Here is a 16,399-nt window from a genome sequence, read left to right on the forward strand (position 1 = left end):
AATTTGATACATGTAGGTCAAATGTAGCGCTGGGGCTGGGTTTTTGAATATTTGTAGGGGGCGCTATCGAGGCAATTTGAAAGTGTCAAGCCAAAAAGCCATATGAAATATTTATTTCCATCACCTATGACACCTGTGCAAAGTTCCAAGGCTTGTTGAGCATTCTAAGTCACAGAAAAATAAGCTTAATTTTTCATGGCGAATGACGCGTTGCCACGGCAACAGCGTTTAACGACAACTCACAATATTCACAATGAAGCATCATCATTGTCTTACGGCTTACCTTACCACATTTTAGACTGATCTGGGAAACTTCCTAGTCGGAATACGTCAAAGTATAAAACTTGTCATTTCCTTGTGCCAGTAGGTGGCGCTATGACTTTGTGAAAATGTTGGCATGGAGATGTGTTCAGGCCTGGACCAGCATCATGCATAACACATTTGGGGCAGATTGAATAAAGTACCTTGTAGTTACAACAACTTCCTCTTTCATGGCGAACGGCACGAAATGTGCCTGACATGGGCGCCTAATAAAACGAAGGTCGTTCAATGTCAGTACACCATTTCAGTAACTTTTCATCATTAATGTCTTTAGATCATCTTGACCAAATTTGGAAGTTGATTGTATAAATTCTGTGGGAGGAGTTCGTTAAAGTACAATGCCTGAAAACAATGAAAAATGTCTAAAAATGCAAAGAAATGGGAGTATTACTGCATCGGCCCCTAGAGGTTGTATGGAATAAAAATTTGAGGGTATGTTACAGGACACAATGTGAACATATGCTACAGATTTCGTGATGATAAGCCACATGGTTTTGAAGTTATATATATTGCTGTCGAAGGCCAACTCCTCATGAAATTCATTGGTCCATATATTCTTAATGCAATAAGATATCAAGAAACTTTTCATAACTGTTGATGATATATATCCAATAATGATTCACAGCAAATTTGGTACCAATCAGACCCAGGGTCTAGGAGAAGTGATTTTTTTTTTTTTTTTACAAAATTCAAAATGGTGGAAAATGTTGGTAGGCGGAGCTTAGGGTCCCAAGAGGATTTTTTGTAGAACTCATTCAGTTGCTCATGTCTGTAAAATCTTAAGTAATTTGGACATACGGGCTGTCGGGGCTTGCCTTTCCATTATCTAGGTGGCGCTAGCGAGTAATTTTGTATGCTTGAGCATTGGACCCATAAAATATCAAAATTTCCCGCAGTCCTGATATGCTCGCCAAATATGGGGAGGTTGGGGACATGTCAGATACCCTTAAACGGTTTTTCATCATAGGGTATAATAATAATTCCTACAGATACAATAGGGACCTCGCGGACCCGACGTTGTCGGTGCTCGGGCCCTAAAAATAAAGTAACTTAAGTAAAGTTATGACTTTTCGACATGGTACACTGACTTTTTCATGACTTTTTTCGACATCCTGTACTATGCTGTTTATAACTCCGCAGCAACTCCCTTCATCAACATTGATTGTCTTCCTTCAGGATGGAGTCCAATCGCCAAAGACGTTGCACTATTCACATTTGTACAATGTGTAATAAATTATTGTGAAATTCTAATGAAGTCTCTCCTGATTGAATGACTTTTTGGACTGTTTTTTGACTTTAACCCCAGTAGAACAAACTGAAAAAACACAATTGGGTTTCATCATTAAATTCTTTTCTTTACTGCATTTGCACATAATTCACTAAACACACGGAAGTCCAGAAGCATCCAATACATAAACTGACCGATGAAAACAAGGTAAAAATAATACGTCTGTAATAAAATACACTTTCATGTTCTTATATGCATAATATAAAAACAATAAAGGAAAATATTTAAATTGCAGTAATTACTATTTACAAAAGGCATTTTCTTTTAAAAGGAACTTTTACAACTTCAGTACCTAAAATAAATCAAACTATATGCAGGTCAGGTGCAGTAGTACAAAAAGGCTTTGATATCAGGAGAGTAAGGTGACAGTTTTACAGCAGGACAGAAAGGCGGGATAAGGCCTGATGAACATTAGGTAGCCTGGAGGAGTTCACCAATGAGGAGCGAGTGCTTTTCCTCCGTTTCGTCTCTGGCCGGTCCAGGTTGCCTTCCAACCCAGCTGATATCACGCAGAAGTTCCAAATCATCAAGGTTGATAGGGTGAGGTCATCGCTAACGGAAATAACGAGCCTGTTGACGAGGGCATCTCCCATGCCATGCACATTATGCACTGAACACAGACTTCTATTCGCCAATCCTGTAAGGTAGTGTACTGTACTGTTTATATGTTGGTTGAAATTAAAGATATGTGTTAACTTTAAAAGTAAAGTAACTTTAAAAGTAACTAAAAAAGTAAAGTAACTAAAAAAGTAACTTTAAAAGTAAAGTAACTTTAAAAGTAAAGTAACTAAAAAAGTAACTAAAAAAGTAAAGTAACTAAAAAAGTAACTAAAAAAGTAAAGTAACTAAAAAAGTAACTTTAAAAGTAAAGTAACTAAAAAAGTAACTAAAAAAGTAAAGTAACTAAAAAAGTAACTTTAAAAGTAAAGTAACTAAAAAAGTAACTTTAAAAGTAAAGTAACTAAAAAAGTAACTTTAAAAGTAAAGTAACTAAAAAAGTAACTTTAAAAGTAAAGTAACTTTAAAAGTAACTAAAAAAGTAAAGTAACTAAAAAAGTAACTTTAAAAGTAAAGTAACTAAAAAAGCAACTTTAAAAATAAAGTAACTTAAGTAAAGTTATGACTTTTCGACATGGTACACTGACTTTTTCATGACTTTTTTCGACATCCTATACTATGCTGTTTATAACTCCGCAGCAACTCCCTTCATCAACATCGATTGTCTTCCTTCAGGATGGAGTCCAATCGCCAAAGACGTTGCACTATTCACATTTGTACAATGTGTAATAAATTATTGTGAAATTCTAATGAAGTCTCTCCTGATTGAATGACTTTTTGGACTGTTTTTCGACTTTAATCCCAGTAGAACAAACTGAAAAAACACAATTGGGTTTCATCATTAAATTCTTTTCTTTACTGCATTTGCACATAATTCACTGAACACACGGAAGTCCAGAAGCATCCAATACATAAACTGACCGATGAAAACAAGGTAAAAACAATACGTCTGTAATAAAATACACTTTCATGTTCTTATATGCATAATATAAAAACAATAAAAGAAAATATTTAAATTGCAGTAATTACTATTTACAAAAGGCATTTTCTTTTAAAAGGAACTTTTACAACTTCAGTACCTAAAATAAATCAAACTATATGCAGGTCAGGTGCAGTAGTACAAGAAGGCTTTGATATCAGGAGAGTAAGGTGACAGTTTTACAGCAGGACAGAAAGGCGGGATAAGGCCTGATGAACATTAGGTAGCCTGGAGGAGTTCACCAATGAGGAGCGAGTGCTTTTCCTCCGTTTCGTCTCTGGCCGGTCCAGGTTGCCTTCCAACCCAGCTGATATCACGCAGAAGTTCCAAATCATCAAGGTTGATAGGGTGAGGTCATCGCTAACGGAAATAACGAGCCTGTTGACGAGGGCATCTCCCATGCCATGCACATTATGCACTGAACACAGACTTCTATTCGCCAAACCTGTAAGGTAGTGTACTGTACTGTTTATATGTTGGTTGAAATTAAAGATATGTGTAGTTTTGGTTTTCCAAATGTGCAAGGTGTTGTAATTAATGCAGTGCTTACTCTGAATCAACACTACAGGGATACGGAATAAAAGTTTTTCAAATAAAAATAAAGTAACTAAAAAAGTAACTTTAAAAGTAAAGTAACTAAAAAAGTAACTTTAAAAGTAAAGTAACTAAAAAAGTAACTAAAAGAGTAAAGTAACTAAAAAAGTAACTTTAAAAGTAAAGTAACTTTAAAAGTAACTAAAAAAGTAAAGTAACTAAAAAAGTAACTTTAAAAGTAAAGTAACTAAAAAAGTAACTAAAAAAGTAAAGTAACTTTAAAAGTAACTAAAAAAGTAAAGTAACTAAAAAAGTAACTGAAAAAGTAAAGTAACTTTAAAAGTAACTAAAAAAGTAGTTACTTTAAAAGTAAAGTAACTAAAAAAGTAAAGTAACTAAAAAAGTAACTTTAAAAGTAAAGTAACTAAAAAAGTAACTAAAAAAGTAAAGTAACTAAAAAAGTAACTTTAAAAGTAAAGTAACTTTAAAAGTAACTAAAAAAGTAAAGTAACTAAAAAAGTAACTTTAAAAGTAAAGTAACTAAAAAAGTAACTAAAAAAGTAAAGTAACTTTAAAAGTAACTAAAAAAGTAAAGTAACTAAAAAAGTAACTGAAAAAGTAAAGTAACTTTAAAAGTAACTAAAAAAGTAAAGTAACTAAAAAAGTAACTTTAAAAGTAAAGTAACTTTAAAAGTAACTAAAAAAGTAGTTACTTTAAAAGTAAAGTAACTAAAAAAGTAAAGTAACTAAAAAAGTAACTTTAAAAGTAAAGTAACTAAAAAAGTAACTTTAAAAGTAAAGTAACTAAAAAAGTAAAGTAACTAAAAAAGTAACTTTAAAAGTAAAGTAACTAAAAAAGTAACTTTAAAAGTAAAGTAACTTTAAAAGTAACTAAAAAAGTAAAGTAACTAAAAAAGTAACTTTAAAAGTAAAGTAACTAAAAAAGCAACTTTAAAAATAAAGTAACTTAAGTAAAGTTATGACTTTTCGACATGGTACACTGACTTTTTCATGACTTTTTTCGACATCCTATACTATGCTGTTTATAACTCCGCAGCAACTCCCTTCATCAACATCGATTGTCTTCCTTCAGGATGGAGTCCAATCGCCAAAGACGTTGCACTATTCACATTTGTACAATGTGTAATAAATTATTGTGAAATTCTAATGAAGTCTCTCCTGATTGAATGACTTTTTGGACTGTTTTTCGACTTTAACCCCAGTAGAACAAACTGAAAAAACACAATTGGGTTTCATCATTAAATTCTTTTCTTTACTGCATTTGCACATAATTCACTGAACACAGTTTGTTTGAAAGGGTCCAGCCAAAAAGCCATATGAAATATTTATTTCCATCACCTATGACACCTTCCTTGTGCCAGTAGGTGGCGCTATGACTTTGTGAAAATGTTGGCATGGAGATGTGTTCAGGCCTGGACCAGCATCATGCAAAACTAGTTTGGGGCAGATTGAATAAAGTACCTTGTAGTTACAACAACTTCCTCTTTCATGGCGAACGGCACGAAATATGCCTGACATGGGCGCCACATAAAACGAAGGTCGTTCAATGTCAGTACACCATTTCAGTAACTTTTCATCATTAATGTCTTTAGATCATCTAGACCAAATTTGAAGTTGATTGTATAAATTCTGTGGGAGGAGTTCGTTAAAGTACAATGCCTGAAAACTATGAAAAATGCCTAAAAATGCAAAGAAATGAGAGTATTACTGCATCGGCCCCTAGAGGTTGTATGGAATAAAAAATTTGAGGGTATGTTACAGGACACAATGTGAACATATGCTAAAGATTTCGTGATGATAAGCCACATGGTTTTGAAGTTATATATATTGCTGTAGAAGGCCAACTCCTCATGAAATTCATTGGTCCATATATTCTTAATGCAATAAGATATCAAGAAACTTTTTATAACTGTTGATGATATATATCCAATAATGATTCACAGCAAATTTGGTACTAATCAGACCCAGGGTCTAGGAGAAGTGATTTTTTTTTTTTTTTACAAAATTCAAAATGGTGGAAAATGTTGGTAGGCGGAGCTTAGGGTCCCAAGAGGATTTTTTGTAGAACTCATTCAGTTGCTCATGTCTGTAAAATCTTAAGTAATTTGGACATATGGGCTGTCGGGGCTTGCCTTCCCATTATCTAGGTGGCGCTTGTATACTCGAGCATTGGACCCATAAAATATCAAAATTTCCCGCAGTCCTGATATGCTCGCCAAATATGGGGAGGTTGGGGACATGTCAGATACCCTTAAACGGTTTTTCATTGGAGAGAATAAGAATAATTCATACAGATACAATAGGGACCTCGCGGACCCGACGTTGTCGGTGCTCGGGCCCTAATAAATAAAAAACTAAAAAGAAGAAACAAAAAATCCTGTGCTTTTATTTTGAAGGGGATTTTGTCTGCAGCCTGTCTGCTCATCATCTCCGCTTGTGTTCACTTCTCAAAACGCGCAACTGGTGGGCCCCACCGAGGCGGGTCTATGAAGCAGCTTAGTCAATTGCTGATTAAAGATATAAATAAGTGACATACAATTTAGCCAATCAGCGTCCTCAAATAGATTCAGAGTGGGGCCAAAACGATTTGGCCCCAAGCTGCGCGTTCTCGTCAGGAGAAGTCTCTACAGGCCAGCGCGAGCGCCAGCGCGAGCACTGCTCCTCCAAGACCCGTTTGAGAGCAGAAGTTTCGCGGAGATTCTGCAGTTAAAGAGCTGATCCCAGATCAGCCTGACCTCACAATCAGACAGCAGACTAGCGGGAAAGAGAAGCAGAACATGAAGCTTCTCTACTAGCTGCACCAGACAGGTTTGGCTAGCTCAGGGATCAGCAACCGTTACTATCCAAAGAGCCATTTTTCCCTATTTTCCACCAAATAAAATGTGTCTGGAGCCGCAAAAGCTATTTGATGTCAAATTTCTCGCCACATATCAAGCATTCAGGTAAGCCAGCATCGTTGGCAGTGAAAGCAAATTAATACGTCCACGCAGAATTAAACTCAGTTTTCCTCCGTGACTTTTCTTCTTTAGGATTTATCCATCGATAGTTTACCGAGGGTGGAGGTCTGCAAATCATGAACAATCATTTACAAGAAAATGCGCGTTACGATGTAAGATGCAAGTGGCGGATCGCGTAGCGCGACCGTTTTTGAATATTTTACTATTTTGCTCGACAGGTTCGAATCCAGGTTGATGAGATCTTTCCATAAATATATTTTCTTCAATGTATTTCTTTATACGTGGCTGTGATGTAGTGCTCACTTATACAATCGTAATCCCCGCAATATATATGAGATGTGGCTTTTAGATCTCCAGCAATGTTTGTGAATGTCATGCTAACAACTTATTTAGCTTTTTAAAACAACGGGGACAGATCCAGCACGGACAGTTAGGGAGTGAGGGATGAGGAGGTAAGGAAACATGAGAACACCAGGGTAGGGAGTGAGGGATGAGGAGGTAAGGAGACAGACACCTCACAGACTGCCTCAGACTGACTGTCTGTGCTTATGAGCCGAACTACAAGGCACTCAGTGTTCAGTCACAGCATCACACTGACTTGAGTCACATGACTTCTGATGGCATTGTGATGGGACACAGAGTGTGTTGTAACGTCAGTTGATAAATACAACAGTTAATATTGGTCGTTCATCCAGCCTGCTCATTGCAAATGTGTTTTTTCTTGTTCATATTGTGTGCGGTTAACAAATAATTTCCTTTTTATGTTGCACTGAAATGAAGTCATGTAGTGTGTTCTTGGTCACATCCATTTGAAAGCTGGACCAAAGTGTTTGATTTCATTCAATTACAATTAGACCAAATAAAAAGCCTCAAGTTGTAAGTACGGTCTGGACAGTCTTTTACTCTCAACGCCTCAATAAGTAGATCTGGCCGGTCACCAAGGCAGAGGTCAGGGATCTTGGGCTTAAAAAGGTTGGTGACCACTGCACTAAAGTAAATCACTGTAGCCCCGCCCCTAAAGCATCCCCTGCTTTATGGTCTGTTTGACTCTAAATGGACCATCATTTACTAAATGAACATCATGCTGTATTGAAGAAGACTTGAAACTAGAGATTGAGACCATAAACTCATGTTTACAATGTTTACTGAGGTAATAAATCAAGAGAGAAGTAGAGTCATTTTCTCATAGACTTCTATACAACCAGAGGAGTCGCCCCCTGGTGGACACTAGAGAGAATGCAGCTTAAACACGCCTCGAGGCTCCGGGAGGATCCGACTGAAGACGACTCGTCAGATCAAACAGGAAGTGATTCACTTCCGTTCTCCTATGAAACAACCTGAAAATGTCATGAATAAATATATATTCTCCACAAACATGGTCTTTGTTCCACGACGATTAAAAACTGTTCAGATTGTATTTGTTGTTAAAGTTGTAGCGAAAATGACGAAAAAATGATTGTAAATTATGTCATGAAAAATATAAAAACTCGTCTTATTTAATGGAAATGTTACAATAGTCATTCGTGCTTCAGGTTGATTTTATTGTGGAGATCAGAGAACGACGTTCCTCGTTCAGTCTCTTCCTGTTGCATCATGGGACACTGACACACCTTCTACCTTTATACCTCCACATGAAGAAGAGCCTGCTAGTGTCCCTAGTGTCAATAACAAGAACTACACGAACAGGAACTAATCAAACTGATGAAAGATCTACTACATTACTCCGACTGTAACAGAGTATTCCTACAGTGTAGTATTAGTACTTTAGTACTAACCCTAACCCTAACCCGGGGGGGGGGTCTGAACCCTTAAAACTGTTCCTGAAATAAATGCAGCCATTTACGGTTTAAGACCAACAAACCTGGAGCATCATCAACACACGGTGGACCGGTCTCATCTGGGTGAACTGGTCTGAAACCAGCGCTGTTCGTCATCTCAAAAGGAAAATCTGGATTTAATAGAAATCCAGATTTTGGCGCAAAGAGTCCAACTTGGAAACCAGTTTACTGAGACTCTGGTTTAAGAACTGGTCCATCAGTCACCAGCTGATTAAACCTCATCAGACCTGAAGAAGAAGAGCACTTCCTGTTTTCTTGTTAAGTTTTTATTATGCTTAAAAAAGAAAATTAAAAGACAGAGGAGGTGATCAACGAAAAAGAAAAAATATATATATATTCATATTCAAATATCTTTATACTTTTCTATTCATATATGATTAACAAAGCAAAGAAATAACTCCCGTAGTAGTGCTGAAGTTCAATATAGACTTTCATTATAACAAAATAGGCAGTTCACCGAGGGTTAAATAAGAACCTGCTGTCTGGGACACGAGCCCGGAGGAGGAGGAGGAGCTCCACGACGAAGAGGAAGATGAAGATCAGGGTTAAAATCAGTCGCTGTGAAACATGTCGTCACGTCTTTAAAGAAGAACAATGTTTCAAATAAAGACAAATAAAAAGAAAAGTTTGAGTTTCAATCATTTTATCACTTTTATGTTTGTTGGAAAAATAAAGATCTGAGATCCACAAAAGATCAAACTTATAATAATAAAGTAGTTTATTCTTTAAACCACATTTTATTTTGTAATTTTGAAAATATATATTTTTCCAGTAATTTAACTTTTGATTCTAAATACTAATATTTATATTATTATCTTTCACAATTATCTTCTAATTATGAGATAAAAACATTTTCTATCATTAAAAGGAAATTATGACTTTTATTTAAATTATTGTTTGTTTTCCAGTAATTTAGCATTTTTTATATTGATTACCTTTAACGTCCGCGTTAATACAATAAGTAAGAGAATTATGAGGAAACGAGGCTTTAGATTCCTTTGAAGGAAACGAGTCGAGGAAAGGTCTCCAGTCTGTGACCTCATCAAACGGGGACAGAAGAAATGTTTCACAATGTTCAGCAGAATAAAATCACACTCGATGAAGTGAAGAGATTCTTCCACAGCGCCTCCTGGAGGAGGAGGAGGAGGAGGAGGAGAAAGAGGAGGAAGAGAAAGAGGAGGAGGAGAAGAGAAAACGATGAAGTTCAGAGCAGAAGAAGAAGAAGAAGAAGAGCGGTGAGGTCAGAGGTCAGAGGTCAGAGGCTGATGGGAAATAAACAAGTTATTCACCGACATGCTGCTGAAGCTCAAACGTGCAAAGTTCTCTTCTGTTCCTCCGCTTCCTTCAGACGGACTGAAGACTCAAACAGAAAGATGAAACCTCCTCCTCCTCCTCCTCCCTTAAACATTAAGGAGCTGTACCGTGCTGCGTGTGATGTCATCGTACTTCCTGTGTGCGTGACTCTGCTGGTCAGGAAACCCAACAATGAGTCTTATTCAGGCCCAAAACAACAGAAAACTACAAAACAAAACTCTCCGGTCAGTCGGTGTGTGTGTGTGTGTGTGGCGTCATTTGATCAGGAAGAGGATCCTTTCACAATAAAAGCAGAGGACAGAGTTCTGATCCTCATAACTTCTCCTTGGACTGAACCCAGATGAACGGACCCGACTGCTCCTCGATGATCTGCTTCACCTGCTCGTAGATCTCCTCCAGAGTGTCGCCCTGAACGATGGCTGAAAGGACAGGAAGCAGAGCGTTCATGAAGGAGAAGGAGCCGCTGATGAAGGAGGTCTGTGACGCAGCGGGAGACCGTTCACCTCCAGCCCAACAGAAAGGGGGCGGAGCCAAGCTCACCTGTGAAATGCTCGGTGAACTCCTGCTCCAGCTTAGTGGCTCTGTCGAAGGTTTTCCTGCCCTGCTCCTCCGTCAGACGCTTGTTCATCTCCCTGAAGGAGAAACAACGTCACACAGAGCTCAGTGAGGAGGAGGAGGAGGAGGAGGACTAAAACAATCATCTCTTGTAGGAGGCGGGACTCACATGATGTTCTCCACAGATTTGGGTTTGATGAAGACGGCGATGGGATGAAGCTGAGTCAGCTGGAGTCTCTTGATGGCGTTCCCCGACACGTCCAGGATACAGTGTTTACCCTGAAAACCACAGAAGAAGAAGAGCTGAGCACCAACAATAAAGATGTGTTTTATTGAAGTTCACAGGGATCTGGACCACGGGGGGTCTGGACCACGGGGGGTCTGGACCACGGGGGGTCTGGATCTCGGGGGGGTCTGGTACCTTCTCGGCCACCTCTCGGACCGACTGCACGCTGGTCCCGTACAGGTGGTTGTTGTACTGGCCCGCCTCGATGAACTTGTGGTCCTGGATGTCCTTCTCCATCTGCTCCCTGGACACCACGAAGTGGTAGTCTCTGGCGTCCACCTCGTAGTCCCTCTTCGGCCGGGTCGTATCTGAGGAAGAGGAGGAGGAGGAAGAGGTTTACCCGAAACGCGTCCCCGCTGCGAGTCGACGGGTTCTCGGGTCTGATCTACGAGGACTTACGAGGAACGCAGGAGCCAAATTTGTCGGGGAACTCTGAGATGAGGTCGTCGTTGATCCGGTCCTTCATGGGGCCGAGGACGATGACGGGACGGGTGTAGCTCACTGCCGGAGACAGGAAGTGATCAGAGACAGGAAGTGATCATCAGAGACTTCCTGTCTGAACTCTGACTCTGTTTAAAGCTGAAGTCTGAATTTAATAAAAAGCATCCAGACTCTGAATCTGAATGCATGAAGTAGTTTTGTTCATGTTTTTACTTTGTGAACACAAACATCTCGTCAAACAAAAAAATAAATCTTTAACAACAACAACAACAACAACAACAACGTGAGTTCAGGTGGTTCTGGTCTCTACCTTCTTGCTGAGCGACGGGTTCGTAAGAAAGAACCGACTCCTCTTGTCCACCTGACAACAAAGAGAGGACGTTAGGAGAGGAGGAGGAGGAGGAGGAGGAGGAAGAGGAGAGGTGAAGGGATGACTTAATGTGTGACATCATCGCTGTGCTTCTAAACAAAAACACTGATCTCATCTGAATATTCAGATCAATTTCTGCTGGTTTTCACTAAATGAAAAAGCTTGAAAATAAAGGTGTGTTCAGGAGCCTTTTACAGAATCAGGACAAAAGAGCTGCGTTTGAAATGAACCACCATAATGTTTACTTGTTACTGCACTACGTCTCAGAGGAAAGCTTTGTGTAGTGTATCACAGATATAAACAGTGAACGGTTTTAAAGGTGCAGCGTCTACGGTTTGGCTCCACCTAGAGGTGAGAATGCAGACTGCAACCAACTGAAACTTCTCCCGTTTATTAAGCGTGGAGGAAACCGTCTCTCTGGAGTCGGTGTTTGGTTTGTCCCTTCTGGGCTTCTGTAGAAACATGGCGGACTCTGAAGAAGACCCGCTCCGTATGTATTTATGTACAAAAACACAAATACTCTCATTTTCAGGTGATTATACGCCAATAAAAACCTACTTAGTATTATGTTCCATTTGTTGTACACACTGTTCCTTTAAGGACAGAAAAAAAAATCCCCTCATTTGCATATTAAACGTGTTTATAACGTTGTTTGTCATAATAATCACAGTTATGTTTACGTTCGTCTTTAAACACACGTTACATGTTTAGTGTTAACAACACAAACAACACAAAGGATTACTGCTCAGTGAAGGACTTCCATTCATAAAAACTAGCGCTGGGCAAGTTAACGCGCCATCATCGCAGTTTTATTTATTAATTAACACAAGAACCGGGCGGTGAACAGCTGTTTGTGTACCCCCCCCCCCGTCATTACTGAACTTTGCGCAGAACAATGAGATGAATCGCGATTCAACATTTGAATCGTTGCCCAGCACGAACGTAAACTAGAGAATACTCTGACGGTCCAGAGTCCATGCAGTCAGTCAGACGCTCGTCCTGTGATGTCATGCTGTTATCGGCTAATCGGCGGCTCGTGCTCGTTGAGTTTAGCGGTTAGCTTGTTAGTGTCGACGGTCACACTTACGGTAGCTACTTTCACTATCGCTGGCGTTAGAAGTCACGTGTTCTGCAATCACAACAAAACACAGGACACGCCGGGGGGGTCAGCTGGGGAATCGTTTACCCACAATGCTTTGCACCCAGAGCCACTCGACACGCCCGAGGTGTTCAACAGCAGAATCACAGAATAAACCTTCAAACGGTTCAAACGGCGTCTTTATGACGACGCCCCGCTGGAGGAAGATCCCATAATAACCACAGTCAGTGGACCAACGTCCTGGATGAGATTTAAACATCTTAACCTTGAATGTTAAAATACAAACCAGAAGAAAACATGTCAGTTTGTCCCTGATTGTGTCATTAATTCAGCCTTTAACACAGAAACACTAATAATCACCCAGAAATGATCAACTAACACTTCTGTTGTTCAGTGAAACTCACTAAAGTCAGACCAGGACATCGTGTTAAAAAGTCAAAGTATTCAGTAAACTCAATATTTCTGTCACAGTTTGTTTCCTGTTTTATTTTGAAGTTCTCTGCCTCTTGTGTCCCGTGTTCACTTCCTGTCTCTGGTGCCGTTGTAGTCGGATTGTTTCCAGTAACTCCAGAGCGTTTTATCACTAAACATTCTGCTTTAATCCACATTTAGAGACACAAACAGAGGAAGCAGCAATCTAACAGCACCATGAACTACATGAACACAAACATCTGGTTTTAGGACGAGGAGTTCATTAAAATATGACGACAGACGTGTGAGGCTTCATACGATAGAAGCTCCACATGTTCTCCATAGATCTATAGATCTATAGATATAGAATGTGTGAGTGAAGAGATGGAGCTCAAAGTCTGGAGGATCCTCGACAGTCGATGGTGAGGAAGAGGAGGGAGGGAGGGAGGAAGGGAGGGAGGAAGGGAGGGAGAGAGGGAGGGAGGGAGGGAGGGAGGTCTGAGGCCTCGTGTCCACCAGGAACCACCTTCTGCTCCTTGAACCGTTCAGTCCTGGTGTTCCAGCACTAGAGACTCCTCCTGGTCTGAGCGGTTCTCTTCGTGTCGTATCCGTGTTGCTTCAACACGTATTTGTTTTTTAGGGTAAATCTATTATTTTGAGTTTTCGTTCTGATTCTTGTGTATTCAGAGGACTGACGTCCAGAACGGGAACGTTCACGTGAACGACTCAAAGTCTGCAGAAAACGACTTAATACTAGAATACTACGCAGAGTATCACTAAAACGACTTAATACTAGAATACTACGCAGAGTATCACTAAAACGACTTAATACTAGAATACTACGCAGAGTATCACTAAAACGACTTAATACTAGAATACTACGCAGAGTATCACTAAAACGACTTAATACTAGAATACTACGCAGAGTATCACTAAAACGACTTAATACTAGAATACTACGCAGAGTATCACTAAAACGACTTAATACTAGAATACTACGCAGAGTATCACTAAAACGACTTAATACTAGAATACTACGCAGAGCATCACGAGACAATGACTCAAGTCTTCATCACTGGATCTTCCTTTTATTCACTATTCTTTAAATCTCTTTTGCTCTTTTAGTTTATTGTTGTATTTGTTTGTCATTCTTTGTGGCTGAAGATGGATCCTGGTGGAGAACCAGGAGGCTGATGGGAGATGTTTTTGGGGGGGGGGGGGCACTTACTGTGGCCTTTGGACAGCATGTCGTCACTGTTGTCCTGAGGTCAGCAGAGCCGAGTGAACGACGAGGAGAAAACAACAACAACAACAACAACAAGTTACAGCGTTGCAGCGACAGACAGAGAGAGCAGAGGAAACACAGCCGGTCGGCAGGGCTGCGGGGCGGCCATTTTGGCTCCGAGGAGGAGGCGGATTGTTTTTTTTTTTTAGTGAGACCAAATATCCTGCCTTCAGTAACAGGCTCCGCCTCCCTGAACCCACGGAGCATCTTCCACTGATTCGGGTGCGTTCCTTTTGGCCACGCCCCCCCACGCCGTGACATTGAGCAGCAGCACCAGCTGACCTCTCCACCTGTCGTCAGACAGACCACGCCCCCCCCCCCCCCCCACGCCGCTCTGGGGTACTTACGCTCGACGTCGCTGGTCTCCTGCTCGCTCGCCTCCTTGCTCTTGTAGAACGGAAACTTTCGGGAAAAGAGGTTCTTTTTACGCTTGTCATTGAGAGACTGCTGAGGAGGAAGAGGAGGAGGAGGAAGAGGAGGAGGAGGAGGGGTGATGGAGTAAAAAAAAAAAAAGAGGAGGAAGAGGAGGAGGAAGGGGGAGGAGTCTGATGTCGGTTCGAAACAGAATGAGACGCTTTTTTTGCCCGAGTCTGACTCAATAAAAAATAAAAGCTGAAACTCATCAAACAGAATCTAAACATGTAGAAACTAAAAGTGAAACAACCTCCACTGAGCCTCCAAAACATGAGAAACCCAACGCCTCCTCCAGCTTCACCGGTTGATAAATATACGTTTATATCATATGTGTGTGTGTATGTGTTTTTATTCACTCAGTCCAGTTCCTACGTTGGTGTTTTGATCCCTCCTCTCTTGCCGTAGTTGGTTCCTTTCACCTTTGAGGGTCAAAGTCTGTAAGTATTTAAGTGTGTATGTATTTGTGTATCTATGTGGTAGTAATAGACGCTAATCCCTGAACTCAACGTTAAAGCGAACACAGGCACGCCTCATTAAAACCTCGACTCACTTTGCTTTCATGATCGCTACAAGTTTCATTTCTTTAATGTTTCCAGTTTTACAAAAAGAAGAAAGATTTTAACTGAATAACCTAAAATCTAGTTCGGATTCCTGGCTCTTTGTTTCATGGATCTACTGTTAGCTACGTGCTAAGCTAACCTGTACAAACGCACCTGTGAATGACACTCGACACTTCCTGTACAGATGGTTTCACATTAAAAGCCTTGCAGCACTGCATAGGGCTTTTACTTTGAAACATCTGCAGGAAGTAGAATAAACGTTATCGAATGAGAACAGTGTTGTTGTTAACAGTGTGTTTCCAGCTGTGGTTTGACTTCATTTACTGTATTTTAACGTTTTTCACGTGTTTATTTTAAGTATAATTTTGGATTTTAAATACGTCTGCCATCCTGTGAAGCTTTTATTCAAAGCCGGTCACCAGATGTAATCCTCCCACTGACACCAGTCCTAACTGGACCCACGTCGTATCGTCTGCATAGAGACGGAGCCCAGGAGGCCTCGTTGGTTCCGGGTCAGTGTTTCAGAGACTAACGGGGTGACAGTGAAGGCAGCAGGTGAGTGAACATGCAGACGACATGCAGAGAGAAGACGTCGCGCTGGCCTCAGATCTGCCGTCAGGACTCGTTTTACGCGATCGATCTTTAAAACGATCCAGTAAACGTCTTAACGTGACGAACACGACTCTGAATGAACGCACTACAGGTTTCTGATGATAATGACTGAATACTCTAAAGATGAGGTCAGAAGTTTACATCGTGGAAACGTGTTTCAGCTACGAGAGACCAAACTACGGAGGCAGAGACGCGACAAACTAGTGCAAACGATGCCGAAAATAAGTGAGAACGGATGCTAGTTTAACTGTAATTGCTGCTCGTTTAAGTGCTATTTAAATAACCTTTATTATAACTATGATAATTCTTGTTATAATCAACCACAATAGCATAAAGTCAAACAGAAAATTAAGATTTTCTACGAAACGTGACGTTTGTCGTCAAGCGATCGGCAAATGTTTTACTAAATTATAACTTCTCATTCAACTAGCAGCTAAACATGTCAGATAGAACGTCACAACACAAACCTGCTACTGAGCTTTAAACTGGAGCATTAATCAGCAGGAAGCCATTAGATCACATGCTTCAATGTTATCCAGCAGGGGGGGGGGGGGGG

General features: G+C 40.1%; 1 protein-coding gene across 2 annotated transcripts in view; it reads right to left on the reverse strand.

The window, feature by feature from the left end:
* Nucleotides 1-8,770: 8,770 nt before the first annotated feature.
* LOC306706760 (discs large homolog 1-like protein) overlaps nt 8,771-16,399 on the reverse strand; it is an 11,978-nt gene continuing 4,349 nt past the window's right edge. The window contains exons 7-14 of one of the 2 annotated variants that reach the window (XM_079173949.1): nt 14,605-14,701; nt 12,550-12,591; nt 11,403-11,453; nt 11,051-11,152; nt 10,787-10,959; nt 10,535-10,644; nt 10,351-10,442; nt 8,771-10,229 (exon numbers count right to left, since the gene is read on the reverse strand). In XM_079173949.1, coding sequence (XP_079030075.1) covers nt 10,123-10,229; nt 10,351-10,442; nt 10,535-10,644; nt 10,787-10,959; nt 11,051-11,152; nt 11,403-11,453; nt 12,550-12,591; nt 14,605-14,701 — 774 coding nt within the window. In that variant the 3' untranslated portion in view covers nt 8,771-10,122. Of the gene's footprint in view, nt 10,230-10,350; nt 10,443-10,534; nt 10,645-10,786; nt 10,960-11,050; nt 11,153-11,402; nt 11,454-12,549; nt 12,592-14,200; nt 14,235-14,604; nt 14,702-16,399 lie in introns of both variants that reach the window. The other variant, XM_079173950.1, reaches the window with a different exon arrangement.

This window comes from Pholis gunnellus (assembly GCF_910591455.1).
Source record: "Pholis gunnellus genome assembly, chromosome: 14".
NCBI classification, from domain to species: domain Eukaryota; kingdom Metazoa; phylum Chordata; class Actinopteri; order Perciformes; family Pholidae; genus Pholis; species Pholis gunnellus.